Source organism: Cervus elaphus, chromosome 19, assembly GCF_910594005.1.
Source record: "Cervus elaphus chromosome 19, mCerEla1.1, whole genome shotgun sequence".
NCBI lineage: Eukaryota > Metazoa > Chordata > Mammalia > Artiodactyla > Cervidae > Cervus > Cervus elaphus.
Window position 1 is genome coordinate 68,919,774 of NC_057833.1, and position 12,677 is coordinate 68,932,450.

Here is a 12,677-nt window from a genome sequence, read left to right on the forward strand (position 1 = left end):
TAGGTCAGGCAGGAAAAAGACAAACATGTGATGTCCCTTATATGTAGACTCTTTAAAAATGGTACAAATGAACTTATTTACAGGACAGAGATAGAGTCACAGGTGTAGAAAGCAAATTTGTGGTTGCCAGAGGGAGAGGAGAAAAAGGATGGGTTGAGATATTGGGACTGACATATATACACTGCTGCCGCTGCTAAGTCACTCAGCTGCTCTTTGCAACCCTATGGACTGCAGCCCACCAGGCTCCTCTGTCCATGGGATTCTCCAAGCAAGAATACTAGAGTGGGTAGTCATGCCCTCCTCCAGGGAATCTTCCTGACCCAGGGCTCAAACCTGTGGCTCTTATGTCTCCTGCAGTGGCAGATGGGTTCTTTACCACTAGCAACACCTGGGAAGCCCCATATATATATATACACTACTACGTGTAAAATTGATGACTAATAAGGACCTACCATACCGCACAGCGAGTACCACTGAGTACGCTATAATGACCTATATGGGAAAAGAATCTAAAAAAGAGTGGATTTATGTACATGTGCGGCTGACTCACTTTGCTCTACAGGAGAAACTAACACAACATTGTAAATCAATTACACTCCAATAAAAAAAAAAACAAACCATTAACAACAAAAAGAAATCCAGAGAGACAGAAAGTAGCTTAGTAGGTGTCAGGGACTGGAAGGGTTCGGGGGAATGAGACTGACTGACAATGGAAATGGTTTTCTGTTGGGGATAATGAAAATATTCTGGGATTAGAGGAGATGGTTGTGGAACTTTGTAAATATACTAAAAGCGAGATGTACATTTTAAAAGGGTAAATTTTGGAATATGTGAGTTATCTCACACACACACACACACACACACACACACACACAATTTCTGCCCCAGAAATTGGATTGAAAATAGTACAGGAAATGCAAGTACAAGCAAATCACAAGATAATAGCAAGGCTGAAAAACACCTTCATCATAACCTCATCTTCTACATTACTAAGGTAGAAAGATCAGATGAAAAGATAGCAAAACAATTGAAACTTTCAAAAAAAATAATTGATTATGGTATACACCCAAACTAACATACAATCAATTATACTCAATTGAAAAATAATTGAATTAATATTATCATTGAACCTCAAACAAAACATATTTTATATCTTAGATATAATGACCATAAGTTTAAGATTATGGGATTCACAATCTAGTATTTTACAAAATTTCATCAAACTTAATGATAAATGTTTAGCAGGTTGTTTTGTGATCTCTTGTTTAAGATCTCCTGCAATGCGGGAGACCTAGGTTTGAGCCCTTGGTTGGGAAGATTCCCTGGAGGAGGGCATGACAACCCACTCCAGTACTCTTGCCTGGGGAATCCCCATGGACAGAGGAGCCTGGCGGACTACAGTCCATGGGGTCGCAAAGAGTCGGACATGATAGAGCAACTAAGTACAGATTGTTTGACACAGAAGTGCAAAAAGAAACACACCACTGGGATAATACTTTTTCTTCCTATTTAAAACTGATTAACACAGTAAAACAGAAAACAATACAGCGACAAAATGAAATGCATTCTTTTGTTAGCAGATGGGTTGGAAGACTAAGAAAATGTGGTAGAAATTTGGAGAAACACATATTACAACAAACTATTCAGTGTGGGAGGTTTGCAGTACAGCTGGGTGAAAGTTCAAAAATGTTTCTAACATGTTTCAGCTTGTGTTTTTTTTTTTTTTTTCAGCTTGTGGTATTTGCAAGATTCATTCGGAGCTATTTTCTGTGAGCCATCAAAAGAGAGATTGTGTCAGGTAGTTGGCCTCAAGCATAAATTACTTATTCAAAATCATACACTTTATGGAAACCTGGCTAAGTGTAACCATTGCTGGGGTGCGTACTTTGGTTAGTAGGATTCCAGAGGAAAGGTAGAAAGACGGTCATTTACAAACTGCGTCATTATTAGGCAAGCTATTGTAGGAAATAAACTGAAGGGGAAATGCAGATTTTAGAAAATACTATTAAACGGATTTTTTTTTTTTTTTTTGGTAAATGAAGGGAAATTGAGACTGTGGGCAATAGGCCTGGAAATCCCATGGACAGAGGAGCCTGGCGGGCTAGTCCATGGGGTCCCAGTCAGACACGACTGAGCATAGTGTGTATAGGTTAATTCCAAACTCCTAATTTATCTCCCCCTCCCCTCAGCTGCTTTTTTAATGCTAGGGATACATGATCAAAAGTGGGGAACTCGCTCAGGTTTGAGCCTTTATGTAGCCAAACCACTGTCACCAGCAAGAATACAAGAGCCCCAGGGTCACCATCTCCTGCATCACAAATGCCTTCATGCACCCACAGAACTTGTGACACCGTCACCGCCATGGCCACAGGGTCTTTATTTTCTTACATTTGCACTCAGCTGGCCATATGCTAAGTTGACCATGCAGCATAATTAAAATTCTGGTGCCATGAGGACTACGTTTGGTTTCTTCAAGGTAAGCAGGTGATTCAACCAGATTTTTTTCTCAGTAAAATGGATTTATTAGAAAAGCAAAACAAAGCCAAACGTGATGACTTGAGCTGCATCCCAAGCATCACAGGGAGGGAGAATAAGTGTAAGACTTCTAGTTAACCCTATAAATAGGAAGTCATCTTCAATCCTCTCTAAAATAAGCTCCATGTGTGTGTGAGAGTTGCTCAGCTTTGTCCTACTTCTTGACCCAATGGACTGTAGCCCGCCAGGGATTTTCCGGGCAAGAATTCTAGAGTCGGTTGCCACTTCCTCCTCCAGGGGATCTTCCCAAACCAGGAACCGAATCCAGGTCTCTCACAGTGTGGGCAGTCTTCTCTGTCTGAGCCACCAGCGAAGCCCACCAAATAAGCCCCATAGGAATTCTTAAGATTGGAAAAAGGTTATTTAGACAGTAAGTAGGACAATATAACTAAAATAAAAACATTTTTTAAAGGAAAACAAAAATATTTTTAAGGAAAAAAATTTAAAGGAAGGAAAATTTTCAAGTATTCCAAGAGAAAGAGCAATTAAAAAAAAAAATGTTGACTCCCTTTGGACAGAGAAAGAGGAAGATAGGAGATGACTTTTACTTTACAACATACACGTTCTTTGGATTGTTAGAATATTTGCATGTGTCCCCTACGGAATAATATTAATGACTTATTTGGGCATTGTGCTTATAGGCCATTTTGCTTTCATGTTAATACTTTTTCTGCATTCCTAAAAAACACAAATATAATTTGAAGAGTTAGACACAGAAAAAATCCTGACAAACTTTTAAAAACTTTAAAGCAGGAACCAATTTAATGTAAAACATCAAACAGAAGGTGATTATCAAATGATTTTGTCTTTCAAAATATTTATTTCAGGTAGAAACTAAAGACAATCACATGTAAAATAGTTCCATAAAAAACTTTGACAAATACACTCATTTGGTCATCAAAAAATAAAAACCTGAAAATAATATTACATTAAGTACTTTGATCGAAAACAGTGTTTTGTTATTCAAGTAAAAAGCCCAAAGCAGTCCTCAGTGAAGAGCTAGTAAGCTCTTCTGTTCATATACACAGCCCTTAGACAAGAATCATAGACATTTTTATCCAGAATGGTCTCCCATCCCCAAATTCTGATCTTTTATTTTTGTTACTCTTATGGAAATTGTTCAGTGTGCTTATGTGCTTTTCCTAAACTTTTTTTCAGAATGCCTAAACAACCACATCAACCTTGAACAATAATTCATTTTTATAAAAGTTGTTGGTGTTGTTCAGTTGCTCAGTCGTGTCTGACTCTGCAACCCCCTGGACGGCAGCACCCTAGGCTTCCCTGTCCTTCATTATCTCCTGGAGTTTGCCCAAACTCACGTCCATTGAGTTGGTGATGCCTTCCAACCATCTCATCCTCTGTCACCCCCTTCTCCTCCTGCCCTCAATCTTTTCCCAGCATCAGGGTCTTTCCTAATGAGTCAGTTCTTCGCATCAGGTGGCCAAAGTATTGGAGTTTCAGCTTCAGCATCAGTCCTTCCAGTGAATATTCAGGACTGATTTCCTTTAGGATGGACTGGTTTGATCTCCTTGCAGTCCAAGGGACTCTCAAGAGTCTTCTCCAGCACCACAGTTCAAAAGCATCAATTCTTCAGCACTCAATTTTCTTCATGGTCCATTTCTCACATCTGTACATGACTACCGGAGAAACCATAGCTTTGACTGCTGGGACCTTTGTTTACAAACATGGATGTAGCCAAATGAGGGGTCTCAGTTTAAGTGAGAGGTGAGGGCGGGGTACTAATCGATGTGGGAATGATTTGTCATTTGATCTGCACAGTGACACTGCTGGGTGTGCTTTGAAAGTGGGCCCTACCGGATAACAACCTGCATTAATGCAAACATCTTGGATGTAGAATCCTCTCTGGAAGCTATGAATGAGACGCAAAGAATCACTCAGAGGAGGATGAGTAAAAGCTGGGTCCTGGGGGCTGGTGGAGTGCTGGCCAAAGACAGCCAAGTCCTTGTAGGCCCAGTGGAAACGTGAAGTGTCCAGGGGCGGCTGTCCCGCAGGGCTGTCCCCAGGGCACGTGCGAGGCGGGCTGGTGCAGGAGAGACAGACTTACACGCGAGAGGGGCAGGCAGCAGCCTCGGGGGAGACAGGGTCGGGGGGTGGACCCCTCCCATCGAGGCCCCCGGGTTGCCTTGCTGGGCTTGCCGCCCCGTCTCCGGCCTTTCCCTCTGAGCCGTCGGCCACCTCCTCCCGCTGCAGGGCGGAGAGCTGGGTGTCTTCCTCCAGCTCCTCCTCTGAGTCGGACTCATCATTGTAGAAGTGGATGGTGGCTTGCACAGGGAAACTGGCCAGCACCTTCTCCCCGGAGCGCTGCAGATACTCTTGACGCTTAGAGATGGGCAAGTAGAGTCTGATGAAAGAAACGAATACACCGTTAGTCAGCCTGAAGACAGTCTTAACCCCATCGAGAGGAGCCTTTTCTTTGGAAGCAGCGAATGCCCAATCTTCGTCTCTCATTTTGCCTTTCAGTGTACACAGAGGTGGTTTTTTTTTTTTTTTATTATGCACACAGGACACAAAGCTGAGCAAGTGGGGGGCATCTGGCGATGAACCCCACTCTAGGTCAGAAATGAGCTACCAAGGACTCCCTGGGAGAGCCAGTTGTTAAGACTCTGCACTGCTTGGATCCCTGGTCGAGGAACGAAGATCCCACATGCTGCAGGACCCCAAACAAAATTACCGAAACCTGCTCTTTTGGGGCTTTCCTGGTAGCTCGGACGGTAAAGAATCTGCCTGTGATGTGAGAGGCCCGAGTTCGATCCCTGGGTCCAGAAGATCCCCTGGAGAAGGGCATGGCAACCCACTCCAGTATTCCTCCCTGGGAAATCCCATGGAGAGAGGAGCCTGGTGGGCTACAGTCCAGGGGGTTGCAAAGAGTCGGACACGACTGAACTTTTCTCCAGAATCCCCAGGAGAATCATCCTGCATTAGAATTTTTAAAGCTTCTTCAATGATTCTGGGGCTTCCCTGATAGCTCAATTGTTAAAGAATCTGCCTGGCTCAGCTGGTAAAGAATCTGCCTGCAGTGTGGGAGACTTGGGTTCCATCCCTGGGTTGGGAAGATCCCCTGGAGAAGGGAGAAGCCTACCCACTCCAGTACTCTGGCCTGGAGAATTCCATGGACTGTATAGTCCATGGGGTCGCAAAGAGTCAGACACGACTGAGCGACTTGCATTGTACTTGCGGTGATTCTGTAAGAACTGAAGACTATGGTGTGAAACACTAAGAGAATGTCCTTTATCCCCAAATCACTCTTTGGTCAGTCTGAGGGGCTCGAAATTTCATCTCCAGCAGTTAGTATCTTTGGGTTTTATTAAAGCCTCTAGTCTTCCAGGCTAACCAGGGTAACAATACTCTGCCGAGAGGTGACATCACAGGCTAGGTTTATTTTGATGAAGGAAAAGACAGCTGGAGAGAGAGAGGCTGAGAGAAATAGAGAGAGGTACACAGAGAAATAGAAACGCTGAGAACGAGCCACTTGCCTAAAATGAAACGTAAGAGGATTAGAGCAGTGAGGGTCCTGATCACTGTCAACAGAACTACTGAGATGGCAGAGGTTCCAACCATGATGCAGCATCCATCCAGCCCCTCATTTTCTCCACACCCACAGTTAGGAGGTCTATTTTGCACTAGGCAATATATTAACTTATATCCTGGGAGAAAATAGAAAGGAACCTAAATATCTAAGTGAATCAGCAGATATACATATACAAGTCACATGCAATTAAACGCATGGCAAAATGTATAATGAGAGATATAAACAAAAAGTATCAACACAGGGGATTTTCCTAGCTAAGATTCCCAGCTCCCAAAGCAGGGGGCCTGGGTTCGATCCCCGGGCAGGTAACTAAATCCCACAAGCTGCAACTAAAGATTCCACATGCTGCAACTAAGATCCAGCACAGACGATAAATAAATAATTTTTTTTAAAGTATAGATATAAAGAAAAGAGGCCAATTCCAACTTGCAACTGAAACAGTGAAAAATAAATGAATAAATTTCAGATATCCAACAGAATATTCTTGAAGTTCCTTGGGGTAATCATAACCAAATAATGTTGGGAAATACACTGAATTATTTTCAATTTTTGAAAATGTATACACTTGAAGACACTAAAGTGTACTGATGCTTATATTAAAAGGAATGATATATTTCTATGGTGAAGTTAGATATTACCTGACAGGATGCTGAAACCCAAAGGCCCCCTTCGATCCAAAGGTTTCTTGATCACCCTCAGGCTCAAGCTGCAAGGACAGACACATACAAACACAGACACAGTCAAGAATCCTTTGAAAGTAGCATCCTGAAGCTTTTAAAAATAAAATGTAAGTGGCCTGCCCTTGGGCCTTCCCAGGTGGTACAGTGGTAAAGAATCTGCCTGCCAATTCATGAGATGCAAGAGATGAGGGTTTGATCCTGGGCTCAGGAAGATCCTGGATGTAGGAAGTGGCAACCCACTCCAGTATGATTGCCTGGGAAATCCCACGGAGCCTAGTGGGAACTCCCATGGGAGCCTAGTCCATAGGGTTGCAAAGAGTCAGACACGACTGAGCACACATGTGTGCACAGCCTCCACTTGTTAGGATTGGTTCCAATGTTAGAGACAATTTAAACAACTTAATAGAATATTGATGAGCCCCCCTTCCTTTGACAGTTGTCACAATGTCCCAGCACTGTGAGGGATCCCAAGACGGAAAGATGAGTTGGACACAGGCCCCAATTTCATACATTTTAAAATCTAATGGGGAAAGACGCACATGGAGGCAAATAACCACACAATAAAGCATCAAGCAGTAAGATGCTAACTATTCCAAGCAAGGAAGAGGATCAGGAAAGGATCCACGGGGAGCCTGGCAGAGACATCAATAGCACTTGGGTATTCAGTTCTGGGCCCATCCATGGTGGAGCAGAGCATCCGATTCCGAGGGTCAGGAGAATAGACAGCATGGGTGGGGAAAGGCAGAGCCCAGTGTGAAATGAAGGAGAAACTGCACTGGCAAAAGGGCTCAACAGGAAGTTGAATCCGGATACTGAACACCTTGAAAACACATGACTGAGTCTAGGTTTCATTCTGGAGACAGAATTCAAGACCATTAATGATTTCTGAGCTAGGAGTTCAACAATGAGCTCTATATTTTAAGGATCACAGTGGCTGCTGGAAGCAGCGAATAGCATAGATTGGTGAGGTAAGGGCTTGGAGAGATTTGAACTCAAGTAACACCAACCAGGGGGCTTTCCAGGTGGCATTAGTGGTAAAGAACCCACCTGCCAATGCATGAGACATAAGAGACACAGGCTTGATCCCTGGGTCAGCAAGATCCCCTGGAGGAAGGCATGACAACCCACTCCAGTATTCTCACCTGGAGAATCCCTCGAACAGAGGACCCTGGTGGACTCCAGTCCACAGGATCATACAGAGTCAAGACACAAATGAAGCGACTTAGCAAGCATGCAACACCAACCAGAAGGGAAGAGAAAGATTCCCAAGGACATGAATAGCATTGGAAAGGTTGGAGACCACTTGGTGCAGGCCCTGAACAGCCAAAGCAATCTTAAGAGAGAATGACAAGCTTAAGACATCACACGTCTTGATTTCAAACTATTAGTATATTACAAAGCTATAGTAGGCAAAACAGTAATCAAAATAGTATCAAACAGCTATTGGCTTAAGTACAGACACATAGATCAATGGGACAGACTAGAGAACCCAGAAACAAATTCATGCATGTATCATCAATTAATTCATAACAAGGGGGCCAGAAATACATAATGAGCAAAGGACAGTCTTTTCAATAGAGAGTGTTGATAAAACTGAATAACCACGTGCAAAATGGGCCCTTATCTTACACCATACAGAACACATAACTCAAACTGGGTTAAAAACTTAAACATGGTTATTCCCTGGGTAGTCCAATGGTTAGGACTCCATGCTTTCGCTTCCGTGGGCTTGGGTTCAATCTCTGGTCGAGGAACAAAGATCCCTTCAAGCCACACAGCTAAAACAAAACAAACAAAAACCAGGAAACAAACAAAACAAAAATCTTAACAGGAAGACCTGCACTAATTATTGCTGTTGTTCAATGTGGCTCAGTCATGTCCAAGTCATGAAAGGGAAATCAAATGAGCGAGAGTGACCTCCGCTGCTCAGGGTTTTGAGACTTTCCCTTGACTTTAGATTGTATTCGATTTTGGTCTGCTGACCTGCAGTTCAGGTCACTAGGCAGTAGTCCCCTCCACCCCCACCCCTATCGTCCCAGGCCAATGACATTTCTCAAGAAATACACAACAAGGCTTCCAGTGGTTAAGAATACGCCTTGCGAGACAGGGGGCATCGTTCAGTCCCTGGTCCGGGATGATCCCATTTGCTGCAGAACAACTAAGCCCTTACGCCAAAACTACCCGGCTCTGCATGTGACTAACCGAGCCCACGTGCCTACAACTCGGCTCTGCAACGAGAGGAGTCACCGCAGTGAGAAGGCCCGTGCCCCACAGCAAAGAGTAGTTCCCGCTGGCCTCAACTAGAAAAAGGCTGCGCAAAGCAACGAAGACCCAGAGCTGTAAATAAATGAAATAAATAAATAAATACACAGTTTTTTAAAAAGAAACATACAAGAGCTCAGGAGTCGAACAATTCTCCCGCTTTGTCGGTAGGGGGCGCTGCTGAGCAAGAAGCCGGCCCTCGCCCCTCCAGGTTGCGCTCGCCTGGCTGGGGCTCCCGGGAACGCAGAGCGGTACCGGGGTCGTTCCCCACTGACCTCTCTGTCCGGCCAATCGGACCCTGCAAAGAGCTGGCCGGTGGGGAGCCGGGCAGCTGAGCTCTACAGCCCGCGCGAACAACCACTCTCCACCCCACCCCACTCCCCCGCAAAAAAATCCATGGACACAACTTCATCCATTGTGCCTTGTGGATGATCCATAGAAAGCTGCTATAGCTTAACATTTTTCTGCAAGTAATCTTCATTTTTTTCTCACCAATGGCCTTCTCATCATAGTAGAAAAACAGGACTACCTTACACTAGGAAAGTGTGCTGTACTTTTTATTCTTGCAAACAACTGATAGACTACACATACTTTTCATTTAAAAGAAAATTGGGTAATTTTTTCTCCCAAGCACTTTTTAAAATCTTATGCTTATGAACTTAAGTTTGAATGCAAGAGAAGGAATTACTTCCCATTATCTAGTTATTGCAGGTAAGAATAATTTGAGCTAAGAAAAAATTATATTCCTCATTCAATATAGATTTGATTTGCTTCACTCTTTAAATAGTAACTGAATTAAAACTCCCATTATTCAGAATAATTTAATAAAGGAGTCTAAATATCAAAATGCCAGAGAAGTCTGAACCTGAGTTTTTTATCAGACTAGAAATAACTGCACACTCTGCCACAAGTGTTACCTAATGATCCTTCCTAGCCTGATTAACTCTGGCACTTTAAAAGTCATCAATTTATACTTTAAAATATAACAAAGGACAGGTGAATTCTGTGAAAGCAAGTCATTACTCCACTACGTATAAAGCACTTTAGTTACCAATGCAGGAGACAAAAGAATAGCAGTGGCGATTAATCTTGCCCTCCAAAGCCCTCAGCTGGAGTGTGTTTGCTCAGAAAGCATGACTTAGGAGTACTTGCAGACAGGGCCCAGAGAGTTTCAGAAAGAGTCAGATGGCAGGTGGAGACTTTTCACCGCACCTTCTGGGCCCTCCAGACAGAGCTCTGCCCATATTTGCACTGTGGCACCAGCCTAGTGCTAATCTTTTGAGCCCACGCTCATCTTTTCTCTAATTCGAGGTGGGCCAAGGCCTTCACTCCCCCTCTACCTGCTGTGTTACCAGGGGGGGGGGAAATGCAACATGGAAGAAATCTTTTATGATGTCCTTGAAACAGTTCTGCCATCATGGCTTTGCTTTTCAAAGAACAGAAGCAAACCAGAGTCAATCCGTGTCTGAGTCAGACCCCATCAACACCTGGCTGGCTAGGTGCCCACTCCCAGACCCTCAATTCTGCATTAGATGACCGAGAGAGGGACTGGACAAGGAGGCCTTTCCTGGTCCCTTTATTGTAGAGATGGTGCCGCTAAGGCCCACACACTTAACCTTACCTCACTTCCAGTTCTAGTAGGCTCAGCTTCCTGAGGGGTCAGGGTCCAAGGTCTCCATGGAATTTGGCTGGAAGGACAGGGACCAAGAGTGAATGAGCCACAGCATTTTCTGCTTTTAAAGCAGAAATCACTCAATCATTTCTAACGTTTAATCAGTTATCACTCTAATCATTTCTAACGTCTGCCTAAATGTCACTGGACACACCAGAATGTTCTTTCAAGTTCTCAGTCTGTGCGTTAAGCCTGTGCTATTTGTGTGTGTGTGTGTGTGTGTGTGTGTGTGTGTGTGCGCGCGCGCGCGCGTGTTTCTCCTGCCACATTTCCAGTTCTCTGCCTTCACCGGGCTCTGAGAACTCCCAAATCTGATACACATTAGTTGAGAAATTTCTCTCCCAGCCTGGCTGGATTCCCCACTACAGCTGGCTACTTGGTCGCTCATTCATTTCAACCTCATCTCCCTGACTACTGAAAGATCAGGACTCCACAGAGCAGTCTGCAGAGTTTTACCGGGCAAAAAAAGCGGGACTTTCTTCTCTCTGACCACCTGGCCACCCAGCGCCTTCCTCATCTCCCCTGCTAATTTAATTTTAACTTGACTGCCTTAAAAGGGTCTGGTTCCCCCCCTCCCCCGCCCCCAAGACAGCGAACGCTGAACCCCAAGCACGGGACAAAGAAACATCACCAAGGATGTGATGGTCAACAGGTCGCGAACCCCCCCGCCCCCCGCCCTCCGCAGGGCTCGCTGAGCGGCCAGCCCGGTGGGTTCCAGATCTAGAGACGGAAGCTTTGGTCCACTGCCGGCCACCTCCGGGGCCTCCCCACTTGGGAACGGACCTCAGGAGCAGAGAAGAGTCTGCGTCCCCGTCTCACGCCCAGGAACTTGCGGGGCGTCGCCGTCTGGCTCCAGGGTTCCGCCTGGTCCCCGCGATCAGCGCGGCCGGAGCATCCTGCGTGCCCCGCCCGCACCCACGCGCCGCGGGGACGCCCTCACCTCTCGGGCCCGCGCGGCGCCGGTGGTCCCCGGGGGCCGTCCCCGGCGCAGTGACAGACGCGTCCCCGCGCCTCCGGGGCTCCGGCAGCCGCCTCGGGTCTCATGGTGCCCTCGGAAGACACGGCGCCCGCGATGGGCCGCGCCTTTAACCGCTCGGGCGAGGGCGCTCCCTGACCCGCGCGCTCGGCGCCAGGTTTAAAAACGGGGGCGGGGCGGGGAGGGGACACGGAGACCCGGGAGAGGGTGGGGTGCGCACCGGAGAAACTCCGGCAGGGGACGAGAGAAGGTCCTGGGGGGCGGGGGGACCAGGCCAAGGAGCGAACTCTGGACGCTCGGCGGGCAAGGGCGTGTGGGGGACAAAGGAAACCCCGGGAGAGTCGCCAGGGGCAGGGGCGAGGAAGCTGGGGAGGGGACGGCGGGAAGTGACCCGGGATGCCTGGAGAGGGGGCCATGTGAGGGGCACCGGGGGGTCTTCGCCCAGGGGTCTCCCCCCTCCCGGTGCTGGAGAGGCGGGATCTCTCGCCCTTCTGGCGTCTCCGTGGCCCTCGGGTTTTGGTTCCTGCGCCAGCATCTAGGTCTCCAGATTGGAGGAGAGAAAAATCTCACGTCCACCGCGGTTAAAGCGGCCGCGGGGTTCGGGGCTGGGGCAGAGGGAGCTGTTACCGATGACTGTGGACCCGCCCTGCCTTCCGGGCTGGACTGCAGGCGCCGGGGACCCACCGATCGGCGTACGGAAACTGGCGATGGGGCTGCAGCTTCGCTTCCAGGCGGTGGAAAGGGGCCGACAGACCTCTCGCACCCTTCTCGCCGATGGGGGCCTTGGGACAGGATGTGGCTTTTTCTGGGAGTGGGTGCGATTTACCAGCTAAGCCACAAGGGAAGTCTAGTGGAAATCCGTCCTCAATATTCATTGGAAGGAGACTGATGCTGAAGCTGAAACTCCAATACTTTGGCCACCTGATGCGAAGAGCTGACTCATTTGAAAAGACCCTGATGCTGGGAAAGATTGAAGGCTGGAGAACGGGACGACAGAGGATG

General features: G+C 46.6%; 1 protein-coding gene across 1 annotated transcript; it reads right to left on the reverse strand.

Annotated features, from left to right (window-relative positions):
• Positions 1-3,275: 3,275 nt before the first annotated feature.
• Positions 3,276-12,308, reverse strand: RIPPLY3 (ripply transcriptional repressor 3). The gene is made up of 4 exons (XM_043875344.1): positions 11,640-12,308; positions 10,649-10,715; positions 6,724-6,791; positions 3,276-4,897 (listed from the first exon to the last, which is right to left on the reverse strand). The coding sequence occupies exons 1-4, from the start codon at positions 12,089-12,091 to the stop codon at positions 4,597-4,599; spliced, it is 888 nt and encodes a 295-aa protein (XP_043731279.1). The 5' UTR covers positions 12,092-12,308; the 3' UTR covers positions 3,276-4,596.
• Positions 12,309-12,677: the final 369 nt, after the last annotated feature.